Below are 16944 nucleotides of genomic sequence, written 5' to 3'. Positions count from 1 at the left end.
TGTGTCATACTAGATGCAGGAAGCAGGGAGTAGTTCTGCTCATTTTATCCTCACCCACCTGCGCCTCACTCCTTTCTTATCACCTCGCTACAAGTCGGGCTCTGATCCAGACCTCTGCCCACCCCTCTCAGAGGACCAATGTTCATCCACAGACAATGTTACTCACTGACAATAACAAAAAAAAGAAATAAACAAGACTTCCAGAGCCAGTGTTTAAAAATAATAGTTGGACTGGTGCAGCAAGAACAGAGATAAAACCAGCACCCCAGAGTTTGTGTCCCAGCTCGAGTTCAAATCTGTGTTTGACCTTGAGTTAGATTTGGCAGTACTTTGTGTTCTGGGTATTGGATGGCTGTTATGGCTCCACTGTTCTGGATACTATTGTCATCGCTGGCCTGTTTGCTGTCTGTTATTCAGGTCTTAAACCATGGATAACAACAATAAATACTAAAGCAAAGATGCCTTCAGTGCCCATACAAAAAAATCCAGTTGTTGAGGAGAGGTCACGCACACACATAGAAAAAAATAATTGTTCTAACTTATCTACAGTCTGTAGCAGCCCTATTTAGCATTGCACAGCAGTTTTCAATAAACAGTAAATTATTGCAGACCTCTGTATTTGACCTGCCTCGGTATCTACCGCGTGTTCTTGCCTCTAATGCTTTTTAACATTTATCAGCCCACACCTTTTATTCCCGTTACAATCACTTGGCGGTAAGCATCCAGCAGTATCGACAGAGTTGCTGGATGGCATTTGTGCTTTCGTTCGTCGGCGATAAACACCTGGTCACAACACCTGAGCTGGAGACTCTTTAGTTCGGAGACCTTGGCGATCCGTCTGGTCGTCTGTAGACACTGCAGTCATGCAGCAAAATGAGAGCAGTGCGTGCTGTTCCCCTGAGACACTGAGCTGAACAGAAGGCGTGCTAAATAAGAGCCAGGGCTAGATTAACTGGTTGTGTTTTGGCATTTAAACTCATTGGTAATTTTAAGGCAAGGGAGAGATATATTCAATGCTGTAATAACCATGACATGGGGCAATTAGGAAGCACACTTACTATCTTTCTTCTTTTTTTTTCTTTTTTTAAAAAAAATGACAGTCAACACAGTTTTGTTACTTGTGTTATCTGCAGTTACACTTTTAGCAGACAGATACTCAGAATGATTTCTTTTTATTAGTGTTCTGCAGTGCATTTTATAGATCTGTGGTTGATTGCTTGCAATAATAAAGTATTTTTTTTAAATTAAAATGAGAAATCAAAACACAAAATGTGCATTAGAGAAACAGTATAAACTGGTAACTTCAGGGCAAATCACTCAAGCATTGTACAACTATACAGAAATCAGTAAATAAATGGAGCATATGTTTGGGCTAAATTGCTGCTGCAAGTCAGATTCAAATATAACCACTGTACCATTGCTCCATCTAGTGGGCTGAATGATATATCACTCATAATAACAACAGTTATGGAGATGAGTTTTTAAAATTAGATGAGAGGGAAAATTGTAAACTTAACTAGCTCGAACCACTGAGACTGTATAGAAATATAGAATTTATTGATATGGAAATATTTTAAGTTGTCCCCACTTTTATAAACAGAGTTCTCGATCACAAGCGAGCGATGGTGCCTCTTTTTGCCAACTGAGCATCAGTGTTAGTTCAGTCAGTGCAAAGCAGCAAATCCCATGATCAGTGTCATTTTTACCTCGGTGGGAAGATTGCTTTTTCCATCAAGGTCAGAGACAGGTTGCTAACTGAGCCGTGGCTGCTTCTCCAATCCCCCCGCCCTTGCACTTTTTTTTCTCAACCACCCAGCAACATACAAACCTACCAACCTATGCACTGGCACTCATACAAACGAGAACACGCTAAGCCTCCCAATGTGCACCAAAGCCTATTCCCACAACAAATCCATAAAGTTTACCTTAACTGGGCTCTCACACAAAGAGAACATTTCCCCATTGTATCCCCTCTGTGAGGAAACACTCTAACAAACAACTGTGGATTCAAGCTATTCCCACTCGAAGGGGCTTTCACACTCTAATTAGAATGGGATGCACATCTTATGGTTCAAACCTATAACAAAACCTTTAAAAAAGGCTTGTAATAAAAAATGTCCTCTCGAAAGGGCCGTATACAATAATATGAGGTGTGCTTTAGAAGCAACACATGGGATGAATTTAGTGCATGTATTTATTTTATTTTCCTTCTCAGCGTCCGTCAAAAGCATCATAAAACAGCATTTATGCATCACTGTGTTCCACGCACATAAGACGTTTTCCAGAATTTAAACACTTGCAGTGGCTAAGCAGCTATAACATCTGTTCAAGGAGACTCAAGCATGAAAGCCTCTACTTGACCGTGCTACTGCAACAGTGATAAACCTTCAAGCTCTGGCTTGTAATAAGATGGTAGTACTTAATTTATCCACATGATGTCAGTGCTGTGAACAAAACACCCAAAATGTCTCTGTTTCTGTATTCATGTAATTATTTGTTGCTTCTCTCTGCAGACAGTCCAGTTCTGACCAGTCGAGTAGCCATCACTGTCCAAGTGCTGGACATCAACGAGTTCCCCCCTGAGCTCGCCAGTCCTTATGAGACCTTTGTGTGTGAAAATGCTAAAGCAGGACAGGTATGTTTACAGCTGCTCACATCCCTGCTTTTGTCTGACAGGTGCTGAAGGAATTAGGCAGAACTCATTAAATTGTGTTAATTTATAGCGAGATAACAGCTGCTTGTTGGAATATGTGTTCCCCTATAGAGGTAGATATGGTTTTACAGCATTTACTGACAATTATCTAAACATGTCAAATTGAGTATGAAGGATACTTCTTTATGAATAGTGACAAAGTGTCCCTGTTTCAACTTTGGCAGAAATAATTTCAGACTTTTTAGAGGAAGTTTTTGCTTTTTGGAACGCTACACATTTCGCTCTCACATTGATATCTAACCAGCTACTGCATCTTACTCAAGGTCACTTGAATAAAAGCTTTTATTTCAGGGGATTTTTCCGAGAACACTTACAGAGTAGTACGGAGTATGAATCAACATCTCGAACTGACTGAGTCATAGAGTTGGATTCAGTTCATAAAGCAAAGCGGCGCTTTGCATATCAACAACCTCGAGCACATTTCGGATAATATATTTGAGATGCAGCGGAGAATTTGCCTGTGTGGATTGTAAACCACCTGTGCCTGTAAATTAGCCCATTAACTAGCATCTATATGCAGTTAGCGTTGTGAGGGAACAGCGTCTTTGGCAGTCTATCAAATCACCGTAGACATCTCATCACATTAAGGATGTTTTGCCGGTTGTCAGGTCTGTTGCAATCAAAACGCCCATGCCCTTCATTTGAAGAGATCAGTGTCTTCCTTGGCATGTGGATTTGTCATGTTTCTTGCTTGCCAGACTGATTTAAAACACACAATTGTTATTTTTCTCCTAAATTTAACGTGAATGGTTTCTCATTTGAAGTTAACCTCCACTCAAAAGCGCGTTTCGCTCATGGCTTCACTGTGCAGGATGATGAACAGTATTTGATAGTAGAAGGATGTTTTATCATTTATCTCCTCATGGAAAAAGTTTGTCTTAAAGTTTTTGTCTTTAGAGTTTAAAGCATGTACCTGTGAGCATGTCATTCATCTAATCACACCTAATCGGAAGGCGGTTCTAGACCAATATGCAATTTACACTTCACAGCATAATGTGAGCACAGATACACATAGCGTGTTCAATGATGTGTAAGGCCTTGTGTGGGCAGCAAACTTTTTTTTTTTAATCTAAAAAGATTTCACATGAATATTGTACGAAGAAAACACAATGTATACTTTATTTGCCCCCAAAGTTGGGAAAGTCCTTTATGACAACGGCTAAAATCCAAGTTAAACACAACATACAACAAACTTCTCCAGTGGTATATAATTCAGTAAGATACACTGTAACCATTTTGGCAATATTACAAAAACAAAAGAGTTAAATTAAAATGCAAAAATAAACAATGTATACATTTTTAAAATGACTAATAAATTGATATAATTTACAAAAACTATAAATGAAAGAAAAATGGAACAGTAATATAAATAGCACAGTATAACAGATTATAAAGTGGGATTAAAATGACCTGTGTTTAATAAAAAGTAAAAAGAGAATAATAAAATATTGACAGTGGACAATAAATTATTCTTTACCCAACGGATCTGTTGCAGGGGCGTCTCCACAATTTTTTATAGGCCTAACCATATGGGGGGCACTAAAAATATTGGGGTGGCATCAGCAGAAACAGAATTTCCAGTTTTATTACGATGTTGTGAAATATAGGTTACTTGGAAAATACGGGGAAAAGGAGCGAAAGAAAAGAATTATATGCATAGTTAATTTCCTGCTATTAAATATATATAATATATATATATATATATATATATATATATATATATATATATATATATATATACACATACACATATTCATAGTTCATTCATACACTGAATGAATCCTAGGCAGTAACTAAAGATCAGTGAAGTCTAATAATCCATTGGGCCAGTTGTGAATGATCAAATGATTCATTAAGAGACACACATCGGAATATTTTGATCCACATTCTAAATAATGAGGTGTACAATGCGTCCTTTAAAGATTTTCAGGCTAGCAGCCGTGGACTTGCGGGTGCCTTATGGGAGGTTTAAGGAGAGTGTATAAATGTGCAGATATGAGTGGCTATCTGGTGCCCTGAGCATAGTTTCTCTTTCCTGAGGTTGTGCCCCTAGCTTTAAGGATTAGGAGGTCATTATGTTCAATTATATGACTGCTTTGATTCTGCTTCAGATGAACCGATAGAATCAGCTTTTTATTTTGCTCGGTGTGTTTTGGGGTTTTCTTTCTTTTGTAATTCCTTTATTTAACAAGATTAAGATTTTTATTTATTTATTTATTATTTTTCTATATAGACCTGTTATACATGTGCAAATGTATTAGGGAGGTAAAGAAAGTAAACAAGTTAAAGTAATATCAAGGCTTTCATATATTCAGGTGAACTGGTCACATCATGCAAGAAGTGTCCTGTATATAAAACACGACATCACATCTCCGTGGGTGGCATGGTATCGTGGTGTATAGTATTACTGCTTCACTGAGTTTGAATCCACCTCGGAGCCTTTCTGTGTGGACTTTGCATGTTCTCGCCATGTTTGAATGGGTTCCCTCTGCGTCCTCTAACTTCCCGACACAGTCCAAACACATGCATGTTAGGTTAATTTGTGATTTTAATTCGAACATAGTTCCGAATGGTTATCCTCGTCTCTCTGTCAGCCCTGTGATAGATTGGCGACCTGTCCGCGGCGTACCTTGCCTCTCGCCCTATGACAGTTGGGAAAGGCTCCAGTGACCCTGAATTGGCACTTCTATTTCTCTGGAGCTTCTTTTTCCTCAAATCCGGAACATGCTTTTTCTTCCACAGCATGATCCCTCCAGGTGTTTTGCACAGCACAGCTGGAAGATTTTTTAAAAAAAAGAACCGCAGAGCCTCTCTTGTAAAATCCGTCATATGTTCCCCTTGTCTGCACTCACACCGCTAAAAACATGTAAAAACAGCTTGTTTCAGAGTGTCTCATGCTGCTGCACAACATCCAATTCAAAATGATTGGTAACTTGGATGAAACCAAGCAAGCAGGAAAAGTAACTGATTGTTTTTATGTAAGAGTGTGGAAAAAGCAGGGAGGCGAGTGGCCTGAAACCTTCAATTGAGTTTTGCATATAAAGAAGATCAGGGTTGTGGCAAAGTTAGACAGCAGGTCGTTTCCACATCCCATAATTTACTGTACTCAGAGTCAACTGGTCAAGTGTGAAATGAGAAAAGCAACCATAAAGGGAATATAAAAGAAATGACTTCCTACATATTAGCGGTGCTACAGTTTCTTCTGTTATATTTGCTTTGTTTTTGATAATGCTATATTAAAACAGTGACCTAATGAATCACACTGATTCGCTGGAACAATTACATTTGCATTTACAGCATTTAGTTGACACCCTCATGTCGCTGTGTGCAAAAGTGCAGAAGCAGGATACACTTAAAACCATTAAAATATATATAATAGAGCCCGGTAATAAGCGGTTACTGCAGCAACAGCTCCACTTGTGATCAAGAGGAGAGGGGAAGCATTTTTGAGAGCGAGGTAAGGTGGATTTGCACTTGACAGATTATAATTAATTTTCTGTTTGTGAAAAATATAATAAATGCTGTTTTAAATTGGTGATACGTGGTACTGATGTTTCAGCAGTGAAGCTAATTGTCAGTTAATACTGCATGACATGGATTTACTGTAGCACATACTGTTGTCCTTGAGAGGTAAAGAAGAGGGATAATGGTGCACTAAAACACATTTTGAGTAAGAGCGAGATTTTGTGTAGCCAAAGCTGATGGAGGTACACTTGCCAACATTTAATTCAGGCTATTTTACTAAGGTTTTATTCATTTAAAAATTCAATTGATGCTAAAAGACCGTAGCCTCTTTCATCCTTTACTTGGGGATAAGTATCCACAAGGGAGGTCTCCTGGGAACGACATACCTTCCTAGCCTCCCCCCCATTTGCTCTTGCATCTCTAATAGTGAAATCTGGAATGATGTAATACCTGGCCAATGGTTGGTAATGCAAAGTCACCTTTTACGTTTGATATTTTCTTGTAATCCTGTTTCAACTTCTTAATTTTCTCTCTACATGTACCACATTACTGTGCTTTGTGTTGGATGTCCAGCAGCAGATTTTTTATATTTCCTCTGTCGCATATAGGCTTAGCTTTCCCTGTTTTTCCACCTGACCTCTCTGCAGAGAGTAGGGAGCTCAAAGCGTGCGTGTATATGTCTATGGTTTTGTTGAGTCTGCGTTCTCAGTTTGCTTTTGTTTTTCGCTCTTGCATAACTGAACTTTTTGCACATCAGCATTTTTAGGTGTTCGTTCATATTGTATTCATGCTCCAGTTAATGTTTCTGTTGTCTTCTATTCGCGCTCATTTTCCTTAATGTTGCTTTTGTTCAGTGTAGCAGTTATCTGTGGATTTAGTTCTTGTTTTACTTTGGCTGTGGCTGTGCTTAGTTTTACTTCCTCCCCTGTCTCATTTTCTTGATTGTCTACACCTGTGTCTTGATTGCCCCAGCTGTCTTCACTTCCATGACCATGGCTGTGTCCCAATTCAGACTCTGCAAGCTTGAAGTATCCGCACTACGCGTACTACGTACGGTGCGAACTATAAGTACAAGAAGTGCGGAAGTGAGAGGATTATGAAATGGGACGGTCTAGCCTTCGTCTCGCTGTTCAGGTTGCCTAGCAACCATGATACTAACCGCGAGAAACGTCTCATACAGCATTGTGTGACATAAATGAAGGAGAAAAAAATGTTTTGTTGGTCATTCATTTTTCTCATGACATCACTTTGATTAGTTGAGTATCTGAGGCTGAGACCACAGGACTGTAAAACATGATTGTTGGGCTTCATTTCTGTACTGAACAGTCAAATAACAATTAGCTGATGTTGTTCATGAGACTAAAGTCATCTCACTGTGGTAATGTAAGTATAATATGGCCAATATTATAGTATTGTCAGATTATATATATATATATATATATATATGTGTTAACGCTGAAAGCACAAACATCACTAATGTCACATAACTTTGCTGTTGGCCACATGTCGGCAATGTTTTAATGTTCTTCGTTATTAAACATTCACACATAAATAAGTGAGATCGTATTCAGTACTTACTTTTGACAGTTCACTCTTGGCCACTCCCTTCTGCCGTATTTTGCGGCAAAATTTTCCACACCCACCGCCGCGCTATGAATTGTGGGATATATGGGACCACGAAGCGTGCACCAGACAACGCTTGATATTTGGGGAAATTGACGGCGCATTTGGAGTATGCATTTGAAGTACACTTCGAATTGGGACAGCCGTCGTCGCGTGGCGGTGACGTAATCACACTTAAAATGCCTACTTCAAGTGTGCAGACCCTGAATTGGGACACAGCCCATGACTTTCATGGCTTCCCTTCACTCTTTCTTGCAGTGTCTGTTTAAACTTACACTGTGTTCTCTGCCTACTTTGGATTCAGTTTTACATTTTTCTGGTGGACTTTGAATCAGCCACAATAAAAGGCCCATCTTTTGTTATGTAGTCTGTTTTGGAGTTTGCATTTGGGTTCTCTTCTTGCAGTTCATTAGACAACCTGCCCGTATTTCTGGACCAATCACAGTACACCTACAGCATTCAAAGTTGAAGGTTTTATGTGATATAGTTTAAGTCATTTTCCTTTAGAATACAATGCAAAACACGATTTCCCAGTCTTTTGATGGCCATTAGACAAAATTGCCTATATTTATTGAAAAAAGATGGGTCTGTTTGTAGCTTCATTTATTCATAAAAAAGCTAATTTGGTTGAAGGGGTTCAATAGTGCAAACTGTACATCTGCAGCGAGGACCTCAACAGAGTGCTCATCACACCTAGTGTCAAGTTTACTCCCCTGGAGGGAATTTCATTTAAATACTGAGAAGGGAAAACCTCAGACACAACACAGCCAGGGTGATGTAGCAGGGCAGTGGGGCTGAGTCGTGGCTCCTGCAGGTGGGGGAGCCAGCACCAGGGCACTGGGTCTCCCGCAGGTTAAATCCAGTAAGTGAAGAGCAGCTTGATTGCACAGCTTGATTGGCAGCATAGCCATTTCCAGACATATCTCTGAAATGTTTGGGGAACAAAAGAAAGTAGAAAGCAGTCAGCCGCCTGCTACAGAGGTGGCTGAATCAGCAGTCTACGTCTAACAGGAAAGTGCAGAGGGGATAGTGGCTGTCATGGTGTTCTATTAGTAAACTCTATTTCACATGTAAGTGATCCAGTTTGCTGAAGTGCTGTTCAAATTCAGTCTATTTTCTGTGTGTGGTTTGCCAGTCTTCCACTAACCAACAGGCAGGAGAAGAGCAAGCCTCTTAAAAAACCCCAATGTTTAATACACATAAATGGCAAAGGAAAAAAAGTTGATTTGAATAGTTTTATTGTCAACCTGTGGCATTCATTTTTTTATTTTTATTTTTTGCAGGTGATACAATCTTTCAGTGCAAAAGACCAGGACTTACCAAGCGCTGGACAACAGTTCTCCTTCAGATCGCCAAAAGAAGATCTGAAAAACAGGAATTTTACCATCCGAGACTTTGGAAGTACGTATTCTCCGTTTTGACAAACCTGACCAATGAATACAGTTTGAAACGTGTCTCCTGCTTGAACAGTTTATGAAATACTGACAAACAGGTAATAATCTTAGAAAGCAGATGACCTTTTTCAGAGATAAATTGAAATTGCACTTGAAACACTTTAAAGTGACAGTGAAAGTAATGATGATACTGAAATATACTGGGGTAGTGACATAGAAATCACCTTGGGTTGTGCATTCAAGTGACATATTACTCTTCAGTCGCTGCCTGCAAATAACCTGTCTGCAAACAAAACCCAAAAGCACAGAGAAAAGATCATCTTTTCATTGAAAGGTTTGAGTGGCATGTCTCAGTGCTAAAAATAACCCAAAAACATCCAGTCAGACACTGTATTATGATAAGGCCACATATCACATGCGAAGCTCTGCAGTCTGCACCGGTTGAGGCCTTTGAAGTCTAACCAGAAAGACGGGTAATGAAAAGTGAAAAGTGGGACATGGCAGGATGAGGCCAGGGAAACGAATGCATTCACCATCCTTGACAAGCACTGGTCCGAACCTCTGATCCAGTTTTACCTTTTGGACACAGTGTCTTGCAGCTTCCTGACTGCCAGAAGCCTCAGAAGCACACTCTCCAGATACAAAGTGAGATCTGATAGGTAGGGACAGGAAATGCAAACACCACAGGCTCTGCGGACAGGTTGGGTGAGACAGGGGGAGAGAGTGCACAAACAAAATCGTGCTTGTGCGCAACATGCAAGGTGTGCTAAAACGCCTGACCTCCTGTCAAGAGAAAGTGCTAGGCTTCGTCACTGGAACAAACCTGGCTTGACAGGGGTCAGACAGTCTAGCTGTAGCAGACAGAAGCAGGCAGGTTTAACCTGACATGTTCCCTCTCCCTCGTATACACTGTCGACCTCTATTCAAGTTGAATTTCTTACACCTTTGGCTGTCATCCCAAGTTGTTCCCTTTGCGTGTTTTCAGGAGTGTAATCAGCAAAGCAGCAGTAACCCCACTGCAATTATTCAGATTATTTTATTCAATCTTCTTTTTATGTCTTTATTTATCCATGCTGCAAAAGGTTCATGAAGTCAGAACCATAAAAACATTTCACGACAGGCTCCCTGTTGCCAAGAATATTCATACCACAAAACTTGTGCTGCACACAGAGGTGCCACTATCAAAATGAAGTTTACAATTTTGCACATAGCTCAAAAACAGCTTGGCTTGCAGTGGTTTCTTTTTATAGTTTCATTCTCGGAATCTTTGTTCCAATAGTTTCCAAAAAATGGTTACAAAGTCAACTGATACATCAGATTTGACATTACAAAGTAAATCAATATTTATTTATTTAGTTAAATAGATAAAAAATTAAAGGAATTTCCCAGTTGTCTGAGAAAATACATTTCTTAATGCACACTCACTAATGCGCACTTTTCTCCAAGTGTACTCATTCATAAATAATAGTAACATTTAACAACATAGTAGCAACGTCTCTATTTAAATGCTACCAACACTGTTACAGATGATTTAAAGAAAGCGATCACATTTCAGTAGTAATCAGACACGTCAATGGTGAGACTTGTCTGAACTGCTACTGTATAGTCAGCCTGTATATTATATACTTAGAGTATTTGATAATACATGCAAAACTAGCAGAACAATATTTTAAATTAGGGATGCAACGATACCAATTTTTTCAAACCGATACGATACCGATACTTGGATCTGAGTACTTACCGATACAAAGTACAAAAACCGTTACTTCTACCACACACACACACACACACACACACACACACACACACACACACACACACACACACACACACACACACACAAATGCAATGAATTGGAAGACAGGTTTTATTTTATTCTCTGCCGATAATAAATTAAATCTTAATAAAAATGACCACAAAAAAATTTCAAGTGAAAAATAAGCACTTCTGTTAAATTATTGCAGAGTGTCCACATTGTAATTTAACAAAATACCTATTGTCTCGAGCTTTCAGAATAATAAATAAACACTTCTGTTTGGAATAAAATAAATACAAATTAGGTTTGAGAATAAAATAAACTTTTTTAAATTATTGCAGAGTGTCCATATTGTAAACAAACAAACAAAATAACAAAAGTATTTGGCATTGACAAACAAACTCCTCATCTGCCCGTGGATCATCAGTCCACTGTGCCGTTAAACCAAGGACTGACATCGCACACACTGCTTGTCTTTACCTCTTCAGAAAGTTTTGGCACCATTATCTCCCCGATGTATGGGCAGTTGGGAATTTCATATCGCAGCTCGAGTATGCTGAGAAGACGGTGCAATCCTATGTTTTCCACGACCGGCATTGGCTGGTCATCCAGAGTGATAAAATGAGTCAGAGCCTCTGTTATTTTAACTGCCCGTGGATTTTCTCTTGACATTTTTCATCGCTTTTCCAAAACCTGAGTTAAAGTTGGCTGTTCCGGTCCACACTGCTGACATTTTGTTTAGCCTAGCTACAGCAGCCTCCAGTTTCTCTTTTTTATCTGGAGCCGCCAGTCTCACTCGCCTAACCCTGTGCCTGTTTAGCTTTAACTAGGATGTCCCCCTAGTGGCCAATCCAAAAAACTACAACAGAAATGACAAGCCACCCTCTGATTAATGAAATAAGTTAGTATCGGTTCATGGTATCGGTTAACTTTTACGAGTATGAGTACACACACATTTTACAGTATCGGCCCCGATACCCGATACCAGTATCGGTATCGTTGCATCCCTATTTTAAATCATAATTTAATCTATTTTGCTTTAAGTTTAGTTCGACAAAAACATGTACAGCTGAGTTCTTGTCTCAGCTGTACACATGTGACGTTATTACATGAAGATGTGAGAGAGTATCGTGAAAACCATGGGTCCTCCCCCCCACTGGTGCAGCCAGCAAGTCAACTTCAGCGAACACGTAAAAGTTAATATTTAACATTCCTGGTTTCTCCCAAATCCTAGTTGTGTTGACAGAGATCTGCAAATGCTTCCAGTCAGCCTGGACCCAAATTATTTATGATAGAAAAATATCTACTACCTGTAAAACAAGATAACATCATAAATAAAACATACATACATAATTACAAACTCTCTGCAGTTAGATAGAAAACCCTTTGTGGTGTTTCGAGGAATACTGTTCCGGGTGTGGCTCGAAGCAAATTATTGAAGTTTCTCGTCTCAGTCAGAGAAGCAAATTGAGAGGATTTGATATCACACATAAAGAGTTATCAGACATGGCAAAATTTCATCTCTCAAACTTGGACGTTGAGAGTTGTAATTCAGCTCAGAGGATTGTCTGACTGATGTGAGGTTATACTTGGAGGAATATTTTCTTTTACTTTGGTCAGAACTTTCAAGCCTGCACAGATCAAGGAATAAGCAGTTGCTGCACTACTTCAGGCCTTTCCATTAAAAAAATATATATAAAAAAATAAGATCTCTTAAATCCAAGACTACATATGTTGTCAAAGAATCAATGACTGTGTTTGAAGCTCTTTTGTGTATTTGATGACATTTTTAAAAAAGCTCTTGTCTTTTTTAGATAACACAGCTGGAATCGTGACAAAGCGGAGCGGCTTTCGAAGGCGTTTGCAGGAGATCTATTTCCTCCCTGTGGTTATGGAAGATAATGGCTACCCACCTAAAAGCAGCACGGGCACATTGACCATCCGTGTGTGCGGCTGTGAATCGGACGGTTCACTGTTAACTTGCAGTGCAGAGGCCATCTTTCTTCCTGTGGGTCTAAGCACAGGAGCGCTGATTGCTATACTTCTATGTATCATCATCCTGCTCGGTGAGATTCGGATTTTATTCTCAAACTTTGAAAACTCCAAACTGTGTGAAATATGACTATATTTATGGCAGTTATAGTTAGTAGTCATTTTCTTTGTGGAAAATATTTCATGGGATTTCAGGAGGATAGGTCCTAGTCTGCTCTATATTTATACTTTGTACTATAAACTCTATTAAAATGTGAACTAGTTTGACATTTTTGGAAATATAACATCATTTTTCATAACAGCTGGAGGCAGTCCAGCAAAACTGCTCCGTCCAAAGGCTGATGGCTTCCTATCATTGTAGAGGCTCAAGGGCACGCAGTGTGCATATGTTTAAGCTGTATGAAAAACCATTGCGTCCAATTTTCCTGGGTTGGACTCTTTCTTGGCTGTTTTCAGTGACAGTCCGGAGTCTTCACTGTTTGCCTGACAATCTCATAATGACGCCAGGACTTGGAGAAATATTGATCTTCTCTAACTTCTGAGGGGAGAAAAAAAAAAGAAGCAGGGGCTGACATTTTATGAAATATCAAACTATTGACATTTCCACTCTACAACTATTCCTTTAGTGCAGGCTCTGAAAAGTTGAGAATTTATTTTTTAATTCCTGCGATTTTAGTAGCCAAATTCTGATCTGAATTTAACCAAATAAAACTGTAATGCTTTAGAAAACCCTGTGAGACTAGACACATGTGCATCAAAGAATATTGATGCATGTGCTCCAGATATACTTCCCCTTGTGTCTGGCAATACCTGGTTCCAAACATGCTGAGCTGACCGTCAGAGTTGGGCTGGCATTTCTCCAGGAGTGTCTGCAGTTAATTATCAAACCCATGTGAATATTGTCATTCAATGAGATGTTAAAGACTAGAGGGAGGGTCGCTTGGCTCTATAAACTAAATCCAATCTTGCTGCCCTGTGGCTGTTTGAGAAGCTACAGCTTTTACATTTCCCACAAGGTCATGGTTGTAAAACTCCTTCCTAATTCTCTGCTATTAATGCCCGAGCTCATCTGCATAGCTGGGAGGAAGTAAATGTAGGTTTATGGCATCATTTTCTGAATTATAAGCGTGGGATGGTCGGTTGTTAAAGAAGACCTCGCTTTAAACTGGAAGTCCGTGCCCTTTGAATTTAGCTGTATTTACTTTTCTCGATCTCCTTCTAATTTACGGCGCACGAAGAATCCACTGTTAAATTCCACCTATGCCTAATCATTAATCCTGTTTCATTACCCTCATGAATGTATTCATGTGAAATATCAGCCCGACTTCCACTGTTTTATATGTGATTGAACATAAAAGCACATTGTGGCACTGTGCTGTAGAGCTGTGTCGGTGTGTTCGCTACATTTGAGAAGAATGTCTTCAAAGCTCCAAGTCGACCCACCCCCAAGGCTAAGGCTGATGCCAAACTGTCATGCTGTCCCTGAGAAGGGAAGAGGCAGAGAAAATCAGCACTCCCACTGAGAACATTTCCATAGAGCCACTTAGTTTCTGTGCAGCATTTGTAAGGATGACCCAGTTGTCCTGCGAGGGGAAAAAAAAAAAACGAGGAGTCGAAATTAAACAAGCCAGGCGTTCATCTGCATTGCTATGTCTCCCAAACCGATTTGTGGATCGGCTGCATCTAATGACAAAGCCTGTAATAACCGTCTGTTGTGAAAGTCTACAAATGAGCCACTGGGGGGAGCTGGCACACCACTTAAAGGAAGATAAAAATGACTTGAGAGTAGAAGAAGGGAGAGAGAAAGTGAGCTACAGAGAGGTTGAAAAGAGGCGATCTAGTCAGGGCTTTTTTCAGTCTGAATGTATTTATTGGAATATTTCATTTGAATGATTTCACTTTTTCCTGCCCATTGCTTTTACTCTTAGATGCAACTGTATATTAAAAGCCCAGAGGAGGCAAAAAAGACACATTTTACTGCAGCTTTCAATGACTAGGCTGAGAAGGGGACACAGACACAGAGAGACAGATTGCTCTGACAGGAGTGAAGAGAGAGTAGGAAATTTACCGTGCTGAAAATAACACAGCGGTACTATGGTGTCTAAAATATGCAGCACCTCGAGCAATCTCTGATGGTTCGTGTGAAAAAACAATAAAATGTTGCTTTGGGTATATTGTCAGCGGTTCAATTTCACTTCCAACAATGTTTACAGCTCTGTGCTATTTTTTTCTAAGCATGTATTGCAGTGAGTATATCTTATTTTTTGAGATGGCAAGGCAAAAGAAGGCATTGATTTGCAGGTCAGATGTCTAGACAACAAATGACAATGATAACAGGGATCCTGGGTTTCTTTTTTACCCTTATAACTGTTGTTCCCGTGCTCTATATTACCACTTGCTTTTGATCGTGGGTATGGCACAGCATGGCAAAACGTATGGCTTATGTTGGAATGAGATTAAACATCTAGAGTCATACTACCTGCACTTTGCCGAGCACATTTCTACACTAATCCTCTTTGCTAGCATGCTCATCATCTTTGTTTCGTGTGTACGCATGTTAATAGCATTTTATATTATTTTTTAAAAACACAATACTCAAAAAAAAGAACACTCTGGGCCACGCTGTGTATAAATCTTGATCCTATTAAATATTTTCAGTAGGATTAAGCACAAGACCAGCTGGTCTCGGTGAAGGGAGGAGACTCAGGTGATAGCCTTCTGTCCATCCAGTCGAGTAAATTTTGTATAGGGTTTAATATTTAAGTTGCCACAGTTTCTCTGCATGGTACTCTGCCACACAGCCGATCTCAGCTGCAGTATCTGTTCTCATGTAGAGCCAAGTAAAAATTAAGACATGCCAAAATCATATTTTTTTTTACTATAGGGGTTTCTGTTTAAAATGACATTTACTGTTGTGTAATCCAAATTCATACCTCTGATCAACACATATTTTGAGCTGTAAATAGTTAAAACTATACCTCTAAGAGGCTCCAACTTTTTTCACAAATAATCTGATTTTTTTGGGAAATCTAACATGGAAACATTTCGATTTGTTCTCCTAGTTATTGTAGTCCTCTACGTGGGATTGAGACGGCAGAAGAAGAAGGAAACCCTTATGTCATCCAAAGAGGACATCCGGGATAATGTGATTCACTACGATGATGAAGGAGGGGGAGAAGAGGACACGCACGCGTTCGACATGGGGACGCTTCGTAATCCCAAGGTTGTCAAAGACAACCTGTACCGCAGGGATGTCAAGCCTGAGATGAAAAGAGGTACCAGGCCGCCTGTCTCTCAGGACAGCGCAGACATCCGAGACTTCATCAACCAGCGTCTGAAAGAGCATGACACGGACAACTCAGCCCCGCCGTACGACTCCTTAGCGACATACGCTTACGAAGGAGATGGCTCTGTAGCTGAGTCGCTAAGCTCCATCGAGTCCCTCGCAATAGACCTCGAGGAGGACTATGATTACCTCACTGACTGGGGGCCCCGCTTTAAGACACTGGCGGGGATTTTCGGGGAACAGTCAGAAACTCAGTCGAACTCAGCAACCACAGAGAACGCACATTGATGTTGTTCACAGACTCAAAAAGCAAATATGTAACAATATTCTTTTTGTTGGCTCAAATGTTTCACCATTACTTTCTTCCCATGTTATCCATTATTAATGTTTTGGGGATTTTTTTTTCAGCTGTTTTCTATTTCATTGGTGCTTCACCATGCTCAGTCCCCAAATTGTCTCAAAAAATACAAAAAAATAAAAAGAAAGAACATATGATAACATAAGTAGATGAGCTAAGCAGTCATTCAATTTCCTTTCGGCTGAATATTGTTTCTTGTCTTACATTTTATTTCCTCTCGGGGATCACGCATAGACACGGAAATGTTGCCGTTTCCAACAACATCCTTTAAAGTGCCTCAATATAATTGTTCTTTCACTTGCTATTTCATGCCACATGTCCAGTGATGTTCTTTTGAGCCCCATAGATAAATTCAGT

General features: G+C 39.7%; 1 protein-coding gene across 1 annotated transcript in view; it reads left to right on the top strand.

Moving 5' to 3' along the window:
- Window positions 1-16717, top strand: part of LOC102798269 (cadherin-12-like) — a 106515-nt gene extending 89798 nt beyond the window's left edge. The window contains exons 9-12 of the mRNA XM_087846306.1: window positions 2514-2635; window positions 9085-9202; window positions 12766-13017; window positions 16006-16717. Of these exons, the coding sequence (XP_087702432.1) occupies window positions 2514-2635; window positions 9085-9202; window positions 12766-13017; window positions 16006-16517 (1004 nt within the window). The 3' untranslated portion in view covers window positions 16518-16717. The remainder of the gene's footprint in view (window positions 1-2513; window positions 2636-9084; window positions 9203-12765; window positions 13018-16005) is intronic.
- The last annotated feature ends 227 nt before the right edge of the window (window positions 16718-16944 follow it).

The sequence above is a fragment of the Neolamprologus brichardi genome, chromosome 9 (assembly GCF_056152115.1).
Source record: "Neolamprologus brichardi isolate AB-2024 chromosome 9, ASM5615211v1, whole genome shotgun sequence".
NCBI lineage: Eukaryota > Metazoa > Chordata > Actinopteri > Cichliformes > Cichlidae > Neolamprologus > Neolamprologus brichardi.
Note: the sequence above shows the minus strand (reverse complement) of the source record. Positions and strands in the feature narration are given on the sequence as shown.